General features: G+C 53.6%; 8 protein-coding genes across 8 annotated transcripts; 1 reads left to right on the forward strand and 7 right to left on the reverse strand.

The window, feature by feature from the left end:
* Positions 1 to 656: 656 nt before the first annotated feature.
* On the forward strand, positions 657 to 1,235 carry CCOS01_05390 (uncharacterized protein; the record flags this gene model as incomplete). The annotated part of the gene is made up of 1 exon (XM_060453570.1): positions 657 to 1,235. The coding sequence occupies one exon, from the start codon at positions 657 to 659 to the stop codon at positions 1,233 to 1,235; it is 579 nt and encodes a 192-aa protein (XP_060315342.1).
* Positions 1,236 to 1,680: 445 nt separating this feature from the next.
* On the reverse strand, positions 1,681 to 2,514 carry CCOS01_05391 (uncharacterized protein; the record flags this gene model as incomplete). The annotated part of the gene is made up of 2 exons (XM_060453571.1): positions 1,681 to 1,761; positions 1,873 to 2,514. 2 exons carry the CDS (start codon positions 2,512 to 2,514, stop codon positions 1,681 to 1,683), a joined length of 723 nt encoding a protein of 240 aa, XP_060315343.1.
* A 399-nt stretch (positions 2,515 to 2,913) lies between these two features.
* On the reverse strand, positions 2,914 to 3,258 carry CCOS01_05392 (uncharacterized protein; the record flags this gene model as incomplete). Its single annotated transcript, XM_060453572.1, has 1 exon — positions 2,914 to 3,258. A coding segment is annotated over one exon (345 nt), but the record flags the coding sequence as incomplete, so codon positions are not given.
* Positions 3,259 to 3,604: 346 nt separating this feature from the next.
* Positions 3,605 to 5,150, reverse strand: CCOS01_05393 (glycosyl hydrolase family 76; the record flags this gene model as incomplete). The annotated part of the gene is made up of 4 exons (XM_060453573.1): positions 3,605 to 4,168; positions 4,223 to 4,464; positions 4,515 to 4,994; positions 5,063 to 5,150. The coding sequence occupies 4 exons, from the start codon at positions 5,148 to 5,150 to the stop codon at positions 3,605 to 3,607; spliced, it is 1,374 nt and encodes a 457-aa protein (XP_060315345.1).
* A 3,313-nt stretch (positions 5,151 to 8,463) lies between these two features.
* Positions 8,464 to 9,458, reverse strand: CCOS01_05394 (oxidoreductase domain-containing protein; the record flags this gene model as incomplete). Its single annotated transcript, XM_060453574.1, has 2 exons — positions 8,464 to 8,810; positions 8,876 to 9,458. The coding sequence occupies 2 exons, from the start codon at positions 9,456 to 9,458 to the stop codon at positions 8,464 to 8,466; spliced, it is 930 nt and encodes a 309-aa protein (XP_060315346.1).
* A 1,510-nt stretch (positions 9,459 to 10,968) lies between these two features.
* Positions 10,969 to 12,738, reverse strand: CCOS01_05395 (uncharacterized protein; the record flags this gene model as incomplete). Its single annotated transcript, XM_060453575.1, has 1 exon — positions 10,969 to 12,738. The coding sequence occupies one exon, from the start codon at positions 12,736 to 12,738 to the stop codon at positions 10,969 to 10,971; it is 1,770 nt and encodes a 589-aa protein (XP_060315347.1).
* Positions 12,739 to 12,936: 198 nt separating this feature from the next.
* On the reverse strand, positions 12,937 to 13,351 carry CCOS01_05396 (uncharacterized protein; the record flags this gene model as incomplete). The annotated part of the gene is made up of 2 exons (XM_060453576.1): positions 12,937 to 13,154; positions 13,225 to 13,351. 2 exons carry the CDS (start codon positions 13,349 to 13,351, stop codon positions 12,937 to 12,939), a joined length of 345 nt encoding a protein of 114 aa, XP_060315348.1.
* Positions 13,352 to 15,208: 1,857 nt separating this feature from the next.
* Positions 15,209 to 17,059, reverse strand: CCOS01_05397 (major facilitator superfamily transporter; the record flags this gene model as incomplete). The annotated part of the gene is made up of 5 exons (XM_060453577.1): positions 15,209 to 15,787; positions 15,836 to 16,427; positions 16,478 to 16,763; positions 16,816 to 16,841; positions 16,905 to 17,059. The coding sequence occupies 5 exons, from the start codon at positions 17,057 to 17,059 to the stop codon at positions 15,209 to 15,211; spliced, it is 1,638 nt and encodes a 545-aa protein (XP_060315349.1).
* Positions 17,060 to 19,481: the final 2,422 nt, after the last annotated feature.

A 19,481-nucleotide genomic window follows, 5' to 3' on the forward strand; every position in this document is an offset into this window, starting at 1 on the left:
CCCAGAGCTGAGCCTCCTCCACACGACGCTCGTCATACCCCAACTCCAACAAACAAAGTGGAACGCCTTGCGGAGACTTTTTAAACATCATCGCGTGATGATGAAGGCCTCTGTAGGACTTAAATCCCATTGGGCGATGTTCGTATACCGCTTCTCAAATTAAGCTTACATGGCTACTGGGTTTATGTGGCCTATTGCTATGAGTTGCGGGGTTAAGAGAGAGAATTGCAGGGCTGACGGAGACCTCACCCGAAGGCTGAAATGTGGAAAGCCAAGTCGGGCTGTGTCAGTTTACGAGACGTATCGGTGAGAAAGTTGTGAGGCGCCATCTCGTGAGGACACCCGGTTCAGACCCCTTGACCACCTTATGTGAGATTTCGAAGAGCTGGGGAATGCCACGATACCTCTGCTTTTGCCTGATTCCCATCGGGTGCAGTAAGTCTCGAGATGAAAAGCTGTCTTGAGGGCTTCGTCGTATAGAATGAAGTTATAAATACAAGAAGGGTCATCCGTCTTTCTGGACGCCCATCTACCCTCATCACCACCATCCCCAGCTCACAGAATACCACCATCCTACTAGCTCCAAATATCGTCAAATCCCATCCCACAACCAACACTCAACAACCCTCACCAACCCTCACCAAACCTCCACCAAAATGTTCCCCAAGACCGTCCTCGCCCTCCTCCTCACCGTAACCTCCGCCCTCGCATCCCCCTTAGAAACCCGCCAAGCATCGACCTACTTCACCCCCTCCTCAACCTTCACCTACAACACCAGAACCGGCGCCATCACCCCAACCTACGGCACGGCCGTCGTCTCCAAATCCACCTCCAACGCAGGCAACGACCTCACCGCCCTCCTAACCTTCACCTACCCGCCCGCCGCCGCCGGCAAAAAGTGCCAGTTCTACTTCTACCTCGACGCCGCCACCTCCAGCGTCTCGGGCAGCCGCAAGCTCGACGTCTTCACCTCGCTGAAGCCCGCGCCCGCCGGCGGCTCGCCCGGCTGGGGCGCGGGAGGACCCGGGAACCAGAGGAACGTGAACATCGGGCGGTTGTCTGTCGTTGCGGGCGGGTATGCTACGTGGGATGCCACGTACGGGGCGTACTTGACCGCGCCGACGGATTGCAAGGCGCCTGGTACCGTGGAGGGGCTCGAGCTCGTTGGCGTTAATGACAATGATTATGTTTCGTGGAATACGCAGGTTTCTGGGGCTCGGATTGCTTACTTCTGAGCTGCTTCTTCTTGGAACGAGGGTGAGTGTGGGGGTGACTGGGCAGGAGAGACATGTGTTCAATTCTGCGTCGCTCATTTGACGTTCTTGTACGTTCTCGTTACATGTTGATGTTTGTTGTAGAGAATTTGGCTTAGGCTTGCTTTGTAGAGAAGGGTGTCAGCCATGCTTTACCTTACACTCCCTTATAGCATATCGGATATTTATCACTGAATTATTGCTTCAATGCTCTGTCTGGTTAACAACCTACTTGTCCCCAGGTCGCTCAGCAGTGATTGTTAGCTCTACTATCTACCTAGAGCCCTCCACAGTGATTTATATCATCAATGCAACGGGCTTGAACTTGTCCACTACCACTTCTCTTGTCATAGGTCTGCGCCGTCCAGACACAGAGCATCTTCTTTAGTTCCTTAATCATACCTAAAACTCCTCTCGTCTACCCGCATCATATCCCCCACGCGTTCGCCATGCCCTTGAGAACCTTGCAATCCCCCTTGTGCTTCTTCCAATCCTCCTTCTGGCATTCCTATGTAGTCAATCATCGTCAGCACGTCCGCATCACAACATCACTCCCGCCAGCCAGTCAAAAAGCAGCGAGGGGAAACAGCACGAGAATGAGGTTAAAGTAAAGACTCACCTTGCCACAATACCTCGCAACAACACAAGCAGTACAACTCTTCAACGTCTCACCCTCTCCAGTCCCCTTCCCGCACCCAGCGCACTCCCTCAACCACCGCCCACCATCCTCCCTCGCCCGCGCCCCCAACTCCCCAATCTGCTCCAGCCCGCCAGGGATATACTTCACACCTGTCCCCTTCCCCTCCGGCACCCTAACAAACCCCCTCTTCCCGCCCTTCGGCGCCGTCCTCACCCCGCGCGGCACGACAATCGTCCACCCGCCCTTGACGGGCCGCAAATCGATCCCGCGGTCCTCAAACGTGACGGCGAACTCTGTCTGCTGCCGATCGACGACCACGAGCGTCGGTTTCGTGATGGTCATGTTTTGTTTTACCTGCGCTATGAGGAACCATTCTTCGCGGGCGTCGTGGGAGGATGGTCTCGTGACTGCCGTGGAGGAGGATGAGGAAGCGGAGGCTTTGGCGGTGCCGGAGCCGGATTGGGAGTCCGTGTAGGATGGCGGGTCGGAGGGGGCCGGCGCATACGAGGGCGGCTCCGAGGATGCGGCGTAGGAGGGTGGATCGGCGGCGCCGGGTTCCTCGATGGGGAGGCCCTCAAAGATTGGGAAGATTGCCTCGTTGGCAAAGTCCGGGATCGGCATGCTTACTGAACTCCCGGTTGTTTTTCGGTGGCAGGGATTATGACTGGTCAAGCGAGACTCGTAATAGATGGAGGAAAGAGGATGCCCAATCAATCTGAGAAGAAAAGACTGGAATGAGCTAAATTGAGAAACGTTGTTGACAATAGTCCTATGGGTTTCACTGAGAGGTTGGATGAGAGAGAGTGTGAGTGAACGATTGATTGGTGGGGGTGTGAGATTGATTGACCTGAGAGAGGGATCGTCCATGAGTCTCTCCGGCCCTGTGATTGGCCAAGTCCACCACAGCGGAGAAACTTCAAACACCAAAGACTGCCAAATAGAAAATTGACGAACCGGAGAAACATCGGCCAGAATTATCAAGGGGACTTGGCATTGTTCCCAAAATTCCTTCTCGAACGTCTAGGCGACCGTTATGCCATGGCTCACAGTCACCTTTGCTGAAACGGCTGCCGCTGCAGGATAGGACGACAGCTTTCGAGATGACGTAGACTGTAACGTCTGGTCAGAGGGGCAGAACAACTGTCCGATATGCTCAGCCGTGCGAAGCAGCAGTGCGCCAGCACCCAAAGTTTGCGTGTGCGGATGACAGGTCCAGCGCCTGAGCCCAGCGAGTGCCCCAACCTCGGACGAGATGGCGTCATGGCGCTGGTGGACTTCTATGCGGTCAGTTTCAGCATGTGCCCAAGACGGCTGGCCTGCTCTGGGCAAGAGAAAATAGATACAGCATGCGCAATATTCAATTATGGTTCATTTTGACAAGAGTGTCTATTCTAGAAACCTATGTGTGTCGTAGTATAGCTACATTATAGACTATAGTGACCCCTCACTATCGTGAGCTATCCAGTGCCCATTACTACCGCAGGGGAGTGTGAAGAATGGAACCAAATCCAACAACCGCATTGCCCAATATTCGTTTTGGGACAAATGTACAATCGTCAACGCCAAGTAAATACAATCCCAGGCCGTCCTTGGCCTCGACGCCGGTATATCCCTATTGCGAGCATGACTCGCCAGCAGGACCGTGGTGCTGCTACATGTCAAGAAAATGACGCAGAAAATTCAAGTCGTTATGTTGCGCTCATCAACCCATTTACGCTCCGAAACTCATCCAGCCAAACGTGCCGGCCGCACATCCCAGAACCAGGAAGGTCAGGATGCCAGCGCCGGCCTTATCTGCCGTTGTGACTGGCGTTTCTGTGCCGAGTAGATTGTCCGAGTGACTACCGGCGTTGGGGTCTCCCTTGGAGATACCACCAGTGGTGTTTGTTACTGGTGCCTTCACATTGCCGATGAGCAGAGATGATACGGCGCCGAGCACGTTCATCTGTTGGCCGGCCCCCTTGGTGCCGTCGTACACGCCGGAGCTCCATTTGAAGCCACACGTTCGTTGGTTGTCCTGCCCTGTGCACTGCTTGATAGCAGCATCTGCAGATGTCTTGAGAACTGGGAGAATTTTGTCGGCAGTGTATGGTGCAATCTGCGTCGTGACCGACATCCATCGGGCGACGTAGCCCTTGAAACTCAGCATATCGGTTGTGCAGGTGTTGTGCTCCTCGCAAGCAATCTCGAATGCAATATTGTTGGGGAAGAAAATTTTCAAAGTTCCTTCGATAAGACCGTCCAAGCGTGTCTTCCACGCGGCGGCGCCGTCCGTCTGGGTTGAAGTTAAAATCAAGCTCATCTAGATGCATGAGTAGAAGCCACTTACGTAGTTATACATCATGGCAGCGCCGAGGATGAAAACGCCGTTGTTGTAAGAGAACTGGGCCTTGTTGATATCGGTACAATTTTGCTCAACGTGACCACCATCGTAAATGTTGTAGTCGGCATCGATGAAACCAACGGATGTCATCCAGTCCCAGGTCTTCTCGGCCCAATCGGCATACGTCTGGTTCCTGGTGTACCGGGCTAGTCTGGCACCAATGTTGAAGAAGCAGCCGTTTGCGATACCTATAAGCAATCAGTATCAGGTTCGTTGGAGGCGTGAGCGTCAGCATTACTGTTCTTGTAGTTATATCCGTTGTTGGAGAGAGGAATTTGCCAGCGGAGACCGCCTCCGCAAGTGTTATCGTGTCTGTCGGGACTGGCCATGGTGTTGAAAACAGCTTGGGCGAGAGCCAGCCATTGAGCCTCATCCTCGGGTGGGTTAGGGAAACCGTCCTCGGCAGCAGTCATGGCAGACATGCCCCAGAAACCTTGGTCGTCGTTACCCAGCGAGGCAGTGTAATTAGGAGGCATGTAGTCGCGGTCGGGTCCGACCTGGTGAAGCATGGCCTGCATGACAACGTCGTTGTAGGTCGAATCGCCAGTCAAGTGCCAGTAGTCGATCATAGTTCCCCACATGGCACCAGCTTCCCACCAGTAGTAATCACCGGCTGGCGGAGGACCGGGCAGAATACCGGGCGTGTGGCCAGTCAAGTTACCATCGTAGAAGCTCATGAGGTCGTAGGCGAGACCTTTTGTGGTGGCCTTGATGTCATCTGGGCACGGCGTTAGTAAGGCGATAGACCGGGGCCTGTCGAAGGCTCGAGATGAGGGATGAATGTACCGTCGGAAGCAATGGAGTATGCAGCGCTGGCGAAACCGCTCGAGACGAGGAGCGCTGTCGCAGCGCTGGCGATGGAAGAGAATTTCATGGTGGTTATCGTCGAGTGACGTTTACGTTGATTTGAAGCGAGCGACTGGTTGAGAGGGGAGAAACGGGACGGGAAATTGAGAACGAAAGTCAATTCCCTCGGTGCGGCGCGATCGGACTAGGGCCGTATCATGCGAGTATTTCGAAGTAGGTCGACCGTGAAGAATGGGCGAAGAGTCGTGGAAGTGCCAGCTGTCGAATATCGCTGCTAGAAGTCGTCGGGATGGGTTTCTGTAAACAGGCAAAACGAGGGTTGGAGGAGAAAGGAAAGGAGATGAACAGGGACGTTGGAGGGAGAAGGAAGACGAGGAGGGAGGGCCGGGAAAGAAGGAGTGACAGCGAAGGGGTGTGGTGTGGTGTACACTGGCACTAGGTGACTAGGTACTCAAAAGTCAGGTAGCTGGGACGCCGGGCGGGTGCAAGTGCGAGAAATGGAAAGAGGGTGCCGGGATGGTGGCTGTACCGGGGACATGGAGGCCGGGCAGTTATTTGGTGGTGGGCAAGGGTCGCGTCAAGTTGCGGTACATTCACATTTATCTGCATGCCTGGGGAGTCAGTACGAGCCTACGAGGCAGGGCAGCGGGAATAAATGGACAGCGCCAACTCAGGTTCTCGCTGTTGCAGGAATGCGGAATTGGAAAACAATGACCAACGCCTTTCCCTCGCCCACCGATCGTCGAGCGTTGGCCGGTGGCTGCGCCGGCAATGTGACGTCCATCAGGTGTTGAGTAAGGTAGGTATTCGTACGTTGTCCATCTGCTCTATCTACTCGCGTGCCAATGCATCCGACAGCGACACCACAGGATTCGTAGCGTCGAGTTCCTGTGCTTCCGCGACGGTAATTCGTGCAGTGCCCAGGCGCGCCAAGTCACCAGCGTGGAAAACAAGCAAATTCCAAGTTTTCCAGCGTCTTGTCCCGTGGTCTTGGCGATCCAGGGACAGGGCCCAAATGCCAAGAGACTGGGGGTATCCGTACGCCAGACCTAGCAGAAGGTAGCGTATGGCGTCAAGGCCGAATCCATTTGTCTTGGCCATTGAATGTTTTAATTGTTCATGACCATCTATGTAAACCTATGGGTATTGTTGAGGCATCATGGCACATTTGGGACAGGCGAGTCTGCTCTTTTCGGTTCTTCCTCGTATCCATACGATGCTTGACAAGTACCGGTACTTGCAGCGAAATGGACGGCGTTGCGAGAGGGAGCAGTGGCGCGCCGCCAGCTTCCCTCCATGGCAGGACAACAAGCCCAAGGGGGAAAACCCCTGATTCAAGGTCACGAGCGAAATCACATGATCTTCATATCAGCCAATTGACTTGTCCGGTTCGTTCTATGGTGGAGTGCGCGGCCTTCCCTGTTTTGGCCCCCCTTTTCCTGAATGATGAATTGCGGGCCTCGCCTGGTCCTGAGGAGGTCATAGGCGGATGGAAATAGAGTGCCTTTTTGAGTTGCTGCTGTCTCCGTCATTGCCGTCGGGTCCCGACTCCCAGCCAAACTGTGCTCTATTCAATTTCTCTCACTCTTGCATACTGCAGCGCTTACAACTCATTGGCGTCGCCCCTCGAGTTCCCATCTCCCATCCAACGAACGGTCACGACCAATCCTTCTCAATAACACAAACCACCACTAAAACATCCTCTAGCCGCCAAGCCATTCAGTCCAAAGAACAAGCTTTTCGTCAGCCAGATCGTCCTCTCATCGGGTCTTTGGCTCCTTGGCTCTGCTAGCTCCCTTGCTGCACAGCACCGCCCCCCTCGTGTCGCCCATGTCCAAATGGCCGCCCTGCCGCGATCTACGCGCCTGGGCATTCCCTTGGCGAGAAATTGCAGAATACTGCGCTGGGACCATCAAATATGCCCTTCCTGCCAGCTATTTGGACCTGGGAGGGGGGTCCCTCTTGGTCAATATTTAACGTACAGAAAAAGTTTGCTCATTGCAAGCTGGCTGACGACTCGTGCTTCGGTCCATGCACGCTTCTAGAATGCTCAATTACCATCTGAGATATGTTTCTCCTGCTGCCCTGCATGCCTACTACGTACAAACCTCGGACGGCGGCAAGCACACGGGGAATGAAGCCGTCATCTGCGCGCACCGACAGCGTGGCTTTGCTGCCGCTAATAAACATCCGATACTTTTGCAGGCGAAAAGGGGCTGGGCTGGCTACCTCCCCTGGCTGACTGACTTCACCTCATCAAGCTGATCCCTCTCCAGCAACAGCTTGTGCGTTGAATAACCTGGTCTTTCAACAAATGACAATCGGCATGGAACATTTCTTTGCCAAGGCACCAAGCTGAACCAGCTTCGATGAACGCCCAGTAGGGCTGAACCTGTTTATCCCAATCAACTCAAGATCTCCCAGTCGCCAAGACTGAGCTACTACCGAGTATGCGCCTTCCCGTGGATCAAAAGTCTTGGAATCTTGGACGTCCTGTCAATTGTGGCATCCGACTGATGAAGAACCCGACTCGGGCCTCTTGACAACGTCAAATCTCTAATTTGGGTCAACCGAAGCCGAGTCTGCACCGCCCCTCCGCACTCCACCACGAATCGGCAGCAGTCTGCCGTCGCCAGAGACCCTTGCTAAAGCTCCCCACGGAGACAATAACTGGAACGAGAGACGACTCTAAAAATCGTTCCCTGCGAACGTAAATTTGGGCCCTATCTCGTGTGCAGAAGGTATTCCTACAAGTCATCGTCTGTATCTGAGATGTGATTGAGATCATTCGCGCCGTCTGCAACTTCGGAGGCAGCAAGGCTCTTGGTGTCAAGACTCGAGAAGAAGACGATCAATAAACCTGCCCTGAGGAGCCCAGCATACGACAAACACACAGCAGGCACTTCGGAGATTTGCGCGAATGAAACGCGCTATATGACACAGCACAGGCAGTCGCTCTACAACCAATTACAAGCCTTGTTGGCTAAGTGGTATAGCGTCTCACTAGTACCTAGTGACATGAGAAGATCGGCGGTTCGATTCCGCCACGAGGCATTTCTTTTGGTGTTGATCACGATTTTTGCTTCGTCGACGACGGCAACACGTAGATTGGTGGATTGATCACTTCTAGATAGGTCCCCGAGGTTTGGTGCGGCCAATGGGAGCGAAATAGCACAGAAACCCATGTGTAGTAGGTGCCTGATGAACCGATGAAAACTCCGATGTCGATGACATCTATCCTGCTCACCGTGGTTTGGAATGTCAGAAGGATAAATGCCATTACTATCGCTATCTGATACATCACTACACAAGGCAAGTCCAGCTCACAGTCTTATAGTTGCCTTTGAATCCCCTCGAGCATACAGAGAAGATGACGACGCTTAAGCCGCCACGGCCTCACCCCCCTCCGTCTCATCCTCAATCTTCGTCTTGATCAACTCATACAAAATATCCGTCCTCATCGTATACTTGGTCCCCTTGACGACATCGTCGCCAGAGTGATAAAGCCGGCTATGCTGAAAGATGAGCACCCGCCCCGCCTTAGGATCAACATCAACCTTCCTCTTCTCATCCCCCGACAAGAACGATGTCGCGCCACCAACCAAGTCGGCACCGCTGTCCTTACCCGCCTCAGCGACAGAGTCATTGAGGTAAAGATGAACGGTATAATGCGTCCGGAACACAGTCCCATCCTCCGCTTCTTCGCCATACGGTCCATCGCAATGCGCTATATCAATGTCAATAATCCATCATAACAGGGAATAGAGGGGCAAGGAACTGCGATGAACTCACGTCTAAAAAACTGCCCCTTCTGATACTTCAAAAACCTCATCCGCTTGTTAAACCTCTTAAATGCCCACCTCGTCTCAAACCCCTTCTCCGGCCTCCTCACCCCCTCCATCCCAGCCAGCTGCGCTTCCAACCCCGGCGCAAGCCTACACCGGCCCCACAACCGATCGACAACTTCCTGCTGGTCCCAGATAATTCGATCGCTATTCCGGTACTCGGGCTCCAGAATCTCCCACCCGGGACCCATATTAACCATCGCCGGCCGCCACGGCTCGTCCTTGTCCGGGTCCGGACCGCGGTCTGTGGCGGAGGCCTCGGCCATGCGGAGGAGCTGGGCACATTCGTCCGGGGTGAGGACGTTGTCCAGGACGACGGCATACAAGGGCCCGTTTTCGGGGAGGGCGGTCTTGGACCAGTCTAGTTTTTGGAGGGTTACGGCGGGAGCGGAGGCCGGGAGGGGAACGGAGAGGAAGTCGTGCGGGATCGGGACTTCGTTGGACGTGTAGGATGTTTTTTGGGGTTTAGGAGCGGCGCGTTTGGCGGGTTTGGGCTTGAGGGCCGTGGGGATGAGGTCTGAGATTGGCATTGTGTCGGATTTCTTTTTCGTGGTAGGTGGAAATGTGTTTTTTTTTTTTTGCCAGTAGACCTTTGTAACGCTTTAGGTCGTGTGGTTGTGGTGTTTGATATCGGTGGGTGTTGATGCCTTGTGGTTGTTGTGGTGATTTGTTGTTGTTGGTGCTGTTTGTCGAACGACAATGGCTGCTTGATACAGGGTCGGCCAACTTCTTGAAGACTGGGGAAGCAATAAAAGACACAGGGACCACCTCTTTTCTCTAAAAGACACTTCAGCAGATATTTACAAAAGGACAGAAATGCGACTGCCTGGCAAAGTCGTCAAGGCGCAAGCGTCAGGCTTCGCCTCATAAGTTGGTGACTAACAATGCGGCGGAGTACGGATTGGCCTCAAGTGGGCAGACTTAGGGTATGTAAGCACTTGTTCCCGTCAAACCAAAACACACCAGGCTGCTTTGTTTCGGAAAATACGGCCTACAACAGACGTGTCTTCAATCTTCAACAATATCTCCTAGAAAAAAAAATGCCTCGACATCTGCCTTGTAGACTCACGAATGGAGACGAAGACTGTTCAAGCGTGGATGCCTGCGATCGGATGTGAGTGCCTAGTGCGGGGTCAATCTCGCAAAGCTGATTGGCTCTGTGCGATGTCTTCTGTGCTGTGTACCTTGCTGCCTTGAAGTCTCGAAGCCCCCCGATACTCACTTGACCTGTAAAAGTTATAATCTGCATGAATATTCTTCTTGGAATTTGATATCATTTCTTTGTCGCTGTGCATTTTCCTTTCCGTCTTGGCTAGTAATGTCTGCTGTTGATGGTGCAGGCTACATAAACTGTGAGCTGTGGCGGGGTGCCTAATTGTGGCTGAACCAGATGAGAAGTGAAGGATTCTCGCAGATGGGCATTACCTATCGAGTACGAGTATTCCTCGTAAGCGTCTTCTTGAAAAATCACATGAATGGGAGAATTGATTACGAGGGACAAACAGAACAATTTGTGAAAGCTACGATAGATGTGTTCTTGTGTAAGGTACCGTTGACTCATCTCAAGGTGAGGTGTCTTGGGTATGCGAAAATGTCCCCCTGGCCATCACTGCTTGACTTACCTCCTCGAGACCTGCCGTTTGCCGGTACCATGAGAACAGACCACGCTTTACATTACTTGTTCTCTCTGAGTTTGATACGTTGTTAACAAGAATCAAGGGGGAACTTGCCTGATGATTCGAAGTGAGATATTTCTAGTGCTATGAGAAGTTACCCCATCTCATATCGGGTGTTCTCTCTCTGAGTGCGATGAAATAATAATTAACATTGCCTGGAAACTTCTATGATTAGATAAAGGAAGTATGGCGAGACCCTGAGGTTATATTACCAATAGGACTGGATGCGGAATGATCATGGAATTCGCTTTCAAGATAAAGTTTCTCTTACACTCTACTTATACACAAGCAGAGTCCGAAAAAGCGTATGTTTTCAATATTCATCCATCCTGATATCAGCAACTCATTTCCAAGCTCAGCACTATCAAACCGGCTCATCCCGTTCCTTCGTCCTCCCTGCCCCTTTACTCTCTTCAACCTCGACCCCTTCATCCAACCCAGTCTTCGTCTCAGTATGCATCTCACTCAACTCAACCTGCCTTATGAAAAATGTAGCAATAAACCCAACCCCAGACATGACGCAAAAGAAGACCCAAATCTTACTCAACCCATCCGTCACCGCAAGCCTCACAACCCGCCTCTGCCCCTCACTTAAACCCTCCATCACACCGCGCGCCGCCGTCGCAATCGTCCCTCCCCTCCCAAACTTGGCAGCAACCTCGGCCGGCACGCCCGCCGCCAACAACCGGCCCTCATGCCGTCCCACAACGCTCTGGAATATGACCTGCCCGACGACCACCCCGATCCCCAGCGCAATATGCCTCACAAACGCAAACGTCGCCGTCCCCGTCGCTACATCCGCCTGCCTCACCAGCGCCTGCAATGCAATAAGCAACGCTTGCAAATTGGGAGAGATGCCCAGCGCCGCGAGCACCTGAAACAGGATCAACCGCGGCCAGTCCCGTCCCGCGGGCAACGTCACAAACAACCCAAACGCAATCGCCGTGAGCGCCATCGACACCCGCACAATCTCAACGTACCGCCCCGTCTTCTTGATCGTCATCCCGACGCCGATAGTGCCGACCGCCAACGGCAGCGCCGTGGCGAGAAGCCACGCGCCCGACTGGATCGGGCTGGCGCCCAGCACTGCCTGGAAGTAGAGCGGTAAGAAAAACGCAATCGCCGCGAACCCGAGCCCGTGGCAGAAGTTGGCCACGTAGCAGAAGACGACCGATGAGTCGCGGAACAGCGAGGCCGGCATGAGCGGGTACTTTGCGAAACGCTCGACGAAAGCAAAGACGGTGTAGGTCGCGCAGCCGAAGACAATGAGACATATGACAGTGGGCGAGTCCCAGGGGTTCCGCAGCCCGCCAAACTGCAGTCCGAGGAGGAGCATCAACGTCGCTCCGGTGAAGGTGAGTGTGCCTAGCCAGTCAATGGCCGCCAGGCCCTTGGGAAGCGGCGTCTTGGGCGTGTGTATGCGCAAAAAGAAGACGAGGATGAGCAGCGACGCGCCAGAGATGGGCAGGTTAATCCAAAAGCACCACCGCCACGAAACATTCTCCGTCAGCCCGCCGCCGATGAGCGGTCCGATCCCGCTGGCGAGACCCCAAACCGCACCGACGGCACCGAAATACGCGCCCCTCTCCCGCGGGCTGAAGAGGTCCCCGACGGTGATGTTGACCAGCGCCATCAGCCCGCCGCCCCCGAGCCCCTGGACCGCTCTTCCCGCAACAAGCATCGTCAGCGTGCCGGAGAGCGCCGAGGCGAGGCTGCCGACCATGAAGACGACGTTGGCGATGACGAGAATCGGTTTGCGTCCGAAGATGTCGCTAACTTTGCCCCAGAAGGGGACCGAGGCGGCGTTGGCGAGCAGATAGCTCGCGCCGATCCAGGCAAACCCCGAGTCTGAGGACCCAATCTCCCGCGCGATCGTTGGTAGTGCGGTGGTGATGATGACGGCGTCGAGGGCCGCGAGGAAGACGGCCATGCAGAGCGCGAACATCAGGATGACGGTCTGGGCCCGGGTGCGGACCGGGGCGGTCTTTGTGTCTGCCGTCGTGACGCTCCCTTCCCCTTGGTCATCTTCGGCGCTCCTTCTCTTCTCCCGTACGCCTCCTCCTACTTTACCATCTTGATCGCCGTCGTCGCGCGGACTCCTGTCGTGAGAAGATCTTTCTACTTCACTCGCCATCGTGAACAGCGAGATACCTTGTTTGGTCGGGTACACGACATGCTGCCCTCAGCGAGCACCGCTTCCACAACCCACAACGCGGGACGGGCCTTAATATACATTCTTCGAGATCCTCAGAGAAACACTGATGGAACACCCTAAAGATGCCTTGGTTGTCGTTGATTTGCTAGAATGTCCCAGTGGCTCTGCGGCACAGCCTTATGGCCCGCGCCGCTGCCATTCACGAGAGCACATGTTCCTCGACATGAATAGGACCATGGCTTTTCCCAGCGCGCCGGACTTTTGGCTGCTTCGGTACGACCCACATTGCCGCAATGCGAGGGCATTCGACGCAGGGTGGTAGACTGAGAGAGAGGCCGTTGGAGCAAGATGTGGCTGCACGGCGCATGCGCGGGAGCCACACTCCCCATCCTCCCTTGCCTTATCCTTCACCTCTGCAATTAGAAGAAAAAGTTCCGGATCTTTCGTCCTGGTTGGTGGCTTTACGAGAGCGACACGTGGGGGCCGGTTCCACAATGCCTCTCATTCGCTCGGACATCGCCAAGTCTTCACTTTTCCCATGAGAACCACCCCAAGAATGACGCGCAGCGAATAACAAGACAGTCGGCGCCATATCCGGAAAGTACCAAAGGGGAAAGAGAGTAGAGGGTATCAAGCTTAAGATTAGCAAAACGTACAGCCGTACAGCGAATTTGCCCGTCCCGTGGGTTGGATCTGCAAAGAAAAGAGAAGGAGAGACACAAAAAGCCCCTGCCATGTCGGGCCGGACTTACGCCTCTTCGTTTTCGTGGGCTGATGCCGAGCGAATGAGAGAATTCCAACGTCAGCTTCGCATCAGCTCCCAATACTACTTGGATTGCTCCAACGGATGAGAGGGTGGGTTCCAAACAAAGGAGAAAGAACATTTCTCGCCCGGCCAGCCCATTCACTCATACTTTCCGGCGCAACGTTGAACGAGGCAGGGGGAAAGCGCCCAATCCGATCGCGTAACCGGACACGGCGTGAGCACTATATAGGCAGAATGCAAGGAACGGCGCGAAGCGCGAAAGCGGGAATAAGAAGGGGAGACGATGGTGAAGGGGCTTGCTAGAGGCTGAGCATCGTTTCCCGGCTCTCCGTACGTACGGGCTGACAACTGCGTTTCTGATAGGCACGATTATGCGGATTGCCGACTACAGAAGTTCAGACCGACGAGAGGTGACGAGTGCGAGTGTCTTTCGAATCTTCGTTGCAGACGACCAACTTCGCCTTGCGTAACGGTTCTTGCAGGATGCAGATGCAGTTCGTCGCCATCATCGTCCGGGAAACCTGTGCTCCGGGGAGCGTATGGGATGCGATCAACGCTCTGGCGGGCGGGAACTCGTCTATTTTGTCTTCATCGAGCGTGCCTCCCTGAGAGTTGATTCTCTGCTGAGCATCCACGGCTCAATTTACATGAATCTCGTATTCATGCCCTCAACTCGCCTGTTGCGACATCCCAAACGTTGACACGCGCGCGCCATGTGGTGACTCGTGGTGCTCGGTGATGTGGGTTACACATGTTGTCAAACCGCGTGCGAGCCTCGTGGGCCTCTCTGTCCTACATTCCTGATTGAGAGCTTGACGGAACGGGCCATCAGTGGAAACTTGCATCGTCGGCCTCGGAGGCCGGGTCAGAGGGAAATGAGACTCAATTCTGTCCTATGAAAGAATGACCAGCCGTCATTATTCCCTCCATCCTGCAACATACGAACCCGGGAGGCCGAAGCTGAGGGAAGTAAGCACTATATATCATAAATCAAATTCGAATTCGCAAGCGCGCCCACGAGGTAGGAGTGGCGATAGCGCAGGAGCATTGTCGTCGTCGCTACCTCGGTTCAACACGCAGTCCCGGCGATGGCGTAGCAGCACTTTCGCGGTCGAGTGGCGAATATCTCGAACGACGGCGTATCTAAACACGTATGGGGTATCATCAAAATGCAAAAACAACATAAACAGGAAAACTCCTCCATCACCGACTTGGAGTGTTTGTCTCCAAACCCTCCAAATTTCTCCTCCTCCTCTTACTCCCTTTTTTTTTTGTTTCCCATGAGACGAGCCATAATGCAATAGCGCAGCAGCATTGTTGCCAGTCATCGTCTCCAGTCCCGTACGCCATTTCCCAGCGATGGCGTAGAAGCACTGTCGCCGTCGAGGAATCCAGCCTCATTTCCGCCGCTCTTCGCCTGTAGCGCGGTGAACCAAGGCCATTCCCCGGATGAAAAAGCATATATAAACTTCGTATGGGCGTTGTATCGTAAATTGTCGAATGTGAAAGACGTATTAAAACGAGATGCCTGTAATTGGCGCAAGAAGATAATAGCAGGTTGAGCTGCCTCAGAACGGGGCATCGAGTAAATTGTCATTGAGAGCCGCGAGTGGTTGTTGAAGCTTCCGGAACAGAGTATGTTCCCGATGGTTGTCGGCTCTCTACCCCAAGATAGGGAACCATTTAGGCTTCCCGGTTTTGGTTGGAACGAGGGAACAACTTTCCAAAGCCTCGTTGCCGGGCCTCGCGTCTCGCGGCGCCGTCTTCAATCTCACTAGAGGAGTCGAGGCTCGAAATCTTGTTCACGGGCTTGTTTCCGAAGACCTTGAGCAGGAAGAACATGGCGAAGCTGCTGGCGATACTCAGGCAGAGAATGCCGATCATTGCGTAGTTGCTGCGACGGTACTGATAACGACCCTTGGCGGCGTCCTCTGGCCATCCAGTGTACAGAGCGTAGGTCGTGACAATGCTTCCAAGGTTGCCAAGGCCGGACACCAGAGCAGTCGCAGCCGCAACACCGACTTCACCGTGGCGGCGCTGGAAGATCTCGTTCGTCCATGTCATGCAATTGGGAACGGTCGGGCCAAGACCGAATCCAACCATTAGAAGACCACCGTAGCGAGCCCAACCATTATCGAGGGCAAAAGTTACGACAAGCAGACCGGCGATCTGAAGGCAAACCGCAGCTGAGAAGATGAATGGTCGGTAGCCGTGGAATCGATCTGAAATTGGCATCATTATGAGAATCGCAATCAAGTCCATCTGCATCTTGTTAATGAGTGCCCATGCAAGACAATACAAAGAACTTACGATCCAAATCGGAGCAAAAAGCAAGCTGACTTGGATACTCGTTGCCGTGGGCACAATAGAGCGGATGATGACAGATCCATAAAGCTGCGTACCGATTCCAACGCCAACGACGCCAAAGTACATGAAAGTCAAAGGCCACAGGCGCCAATCGATTAGCACCTGCAGAAGATCCTTCATAGTCCAGGGCCTAGGGTGATAGACCCGTCGGAGGTCATTGTAGTGAATGACGGCATCCTGGCCGGAAAGCGCTTCTGGGGTTGCTGGAAGCCACTTCAACCAGCTTGAGCGCTGACGCTTCTGTCCAGGAGGAAGAGGGCGATCGGGAAGCCACCAAAGCAAACAAAAGCCAAGAACCACGGCCACCAGGCCGTAGATGAGGAACATCCAGCGGAAACCAACGAGACCTCCCAAACCATCCATGAGTTGGAAACCAGCAGACACAAGGCCAACCACAGCAGCAGAGAGCTGGGCAGCAGTGAAGTACATGCCGATTCGCTTACCCGTTCGAGAAGGCGGGTAGAACAAGGTGAGGTAGTACGACATTCCAGGCCACATGCCCGCAATCACAACACCGAGCAAGAATCGTAGAAGCCTGGTTAAAAGGTTAGATCTGACAAGTAATTCGATTTGTTGTCAACATACTTGACACTCCAGGCGCTCTGCACGGCAGCGAAGCAGGTGCCAATGATACCGGTGGCAATGACAATGCGAGCCATCCAGATGCGAGGGCTCAGCTTGGCCATCACCAGATTGGAGGGGCAGTCGAAGATGACATAGGCCACGTAGAAAAGAGCCAAGGCGGTTGATGTGTCTTTAGCTGTGAGGCCGAGGACGGACATCAAGTCATGACCCTGAGCGGCATTCATTGTTTGCGCGATTCCAATATTGGACCTGATGGCAGAGCAAAGGAAGTAGAGCGTCCAGAATGCTATCAACCGTTAATCCCATAGTGTCGCTGGCGAGAAAGATGGGATGGTTACCTGGAATGATTCGAAGGTCGAGCTTCCTAGATGCCTGTCAGCTCCATCGTCTGACGCAAGTCATGGCTAATGAGGGTTTGCATGCGTACCTATAAACCCTCTCGACTGTTTCGACATCGTATTCTTCCGGCTCCTGATGAGATGGGCCGGCCGTAGGCTCCATAGTCGACGAGCCAGCTGGCGTACTGTACTCGTTGGGCTGTTTGTCATCGGCGCCATGCGCCTCCTCGTGTATGTGAGCCATACTTGACTACGAAGCAATGGGAGTGCCTGCTACGAGTCTTTTTCTGGTCACTCTCACGGACAGATGATAAAAAGGCAATTGGTGATCTCGGCGCTTGATTATTGGCTTGGGTCTTTGGAACCACGACCAATTTTGCAGAATTGAGCAGGGAGCTTCGCGATGGTGATCGAGGGTGGTGAAGTTTTCACTGTCTTGGGCGAGCGGATATCATGGGCATTTTAAGGCGTCACTTGCCGATGGGCTGGGAAGGTTGGAGGGGCACATCGGAGCTGATAGTGGATACCTCTGAGCAAGCAGCTAGGGCCGTCATCTTCAGGTGGTTCTGGCTTAGCTGCACTAGCAGATCTGGGCGGCCAGTCTCCCGAGGGACCAAAGGGAGGAGGAATTCGCTCTCAAAGACCTCCTTCTCACTCTTCTCTGATGGGCCGTTCTCGCCCAACAGAATGGCGCTCCACTCCGGGTGGCAGGATCAGTGTGCAGTTTGCGGTGCGATTGTCGGTGGCCCGCAGCGCAGCCCACATTGCCGAGCCTCAGCGACTCCGGACTCGGTCACTAAACTAATTAAAATTGAAGCGCCGTGACACCGGCCTCGAGTTGGGCCACAATGACATGAATCGACGGGAACAGTTCAGACCAATAGTGGTAAAGTTGCAGATGACTAGGTCTAGCATACGACAGAAGATGGCGGGAAGAGAGCGATTTAGATCAAGTCAAAGCGTCGATTAAACTGTCAAAGTCTTGAGGTGTTTTGAGGTTAGGAAGAAGAAAACACACCGTATTTCATAGCTTTCAAGTGTTCGCATGTACGACTAGACATGAGTCTAGAAAGAGTCCTCGGACAAGTCGCTACTGCAATAATTGGTGGCTGAATGCGCGGATAGTATTCTTACCTAGAAACCAGATGGTAGTGGTAGTGGTGGTGGTGGTGGTGGTGGTGGTGGTGGTGACCAAACGCACAGAAAATGGATGGTGGGGTTAATTTCAAGTGGTCGAGCGTCGCTTCAACCTCACAACTCCAGCTTCACTTTGACATACAGAAACACTAGGCTATCTATCTCAAGCTTCGTTGTCAGTCCTCGATCTCCTCTGTAATTATCTTGGAATTTGAGACCTTCATCCACTGCTATTGGATGCTTGGCGGACAATGCCATGGGCCGTCACAGCCTTAAGGCATCAAAAAGGTTTTGGCCTTAGCCTTTAGGAGTTGAGGGCAGATGCTCATCTCCTTCCCCCTTCTCCTCATCACAACCCCACTTCCTCCAGTCTCATCTCAATCACCACGTCAACTTGCTTTCCTCTTCATACGCGATACTGAATCTATCGCAGTCTGCAATTCGTCAAGATCGCACGTATTTACAGGCACTGTCCTGCCCGAGAACTCTCGCTCCTTATCTGCACGCTTCTCTTCGCGATATCACTGCCTGACTGGGTGCCTATCTACAACAGCTCGCCCTGCCTGATCGCCAGTCCGCCAACAACGTTGTCATACCTACACGCGACTACCTCATGCCGGCTTCTCTAGCTCACAAACTCAATTCGTTGGCTGCTTGCTTCACCGAAATGGTTATTGATCCACCTCGACGGAGTCCAGATCTATCTGTGAGCGGGGTAGTTCCCATCCTCCTCATGTCGTGGTAGTCGTTTCACCACGCCTGGCGATCCTGAACCGAGTCATCGGTGAACGTGACGAATAGGCTTCCAGAGGAACAGGCACTCGGCTTTCTTGGCTAGGGCCAAAACTTCGCATGAACAGAAGCTCTCCGCGGCCTAGACGTGTGGTACGCGGACTATTCAAGCAGCAGCGTCCCCAATGTTATAGGATGACGACTGTACTCCAAAAGAGGGAGGTGGTGTGGGCGATGACAACGATTCACGCTTTCGCGCCATGCCCAGACGCGCGAGTGCGAAGATGGGTATCATATACGCCGGGTCTACCAATAGGCAAGCTCGCGATATGGCCCAATGATCAAGTGACAACGGTCTTGTTGTGTACTCATTCACACTGACGTTTCTCACGCGGATATCTCGCCCACTAGCACGATGCCTGATCACGAAGCTCAACAGCCGTCTACTCACATTGAGCATCCCTCAAGAGGTAGTGTACGGTGAGAGCTGATGGCATCATTGAGCCTATTCACCATCTCCTCGGATCACACATTTGTCCATCGTCATAACCAACCAGTGTTGGAACCTTGACGCTGACCTGCTGAACGGCCTCATTGAGGCTGTGTGTGAATATCTACTTCTATACCTGTACCATATGAACTCTAGTGCGGCTCAGCTTCGCTAAAGATTACCAATCGCCGTCGAGGTATCGTGGATCTGGGGCTGTAAGCTCTTCTGGGACAATCCTCCGTAAGCAACAGGTGAGTCCTTGATCCCATCTCGAGCTATACACTTCCGAAATACTAAAGTACCTGAA

The sequence above is a fragment of the Colletotrichum costaricense genome, assembly GCF_030867565.1.
Source record: "Colletotrichum costaricense strain IMI 309622 chromosome Unknown Scaffold_5.1, whole genome shotgun sequence".
NCBI classification, from domain to species: domain Eukaryota; kingdom Fungi; phylum Ascomycota; class Sordariomycetes; order Glomerellales; family Glomerellaceae; genus Colletotrichum; species Colletotrichum costaricense.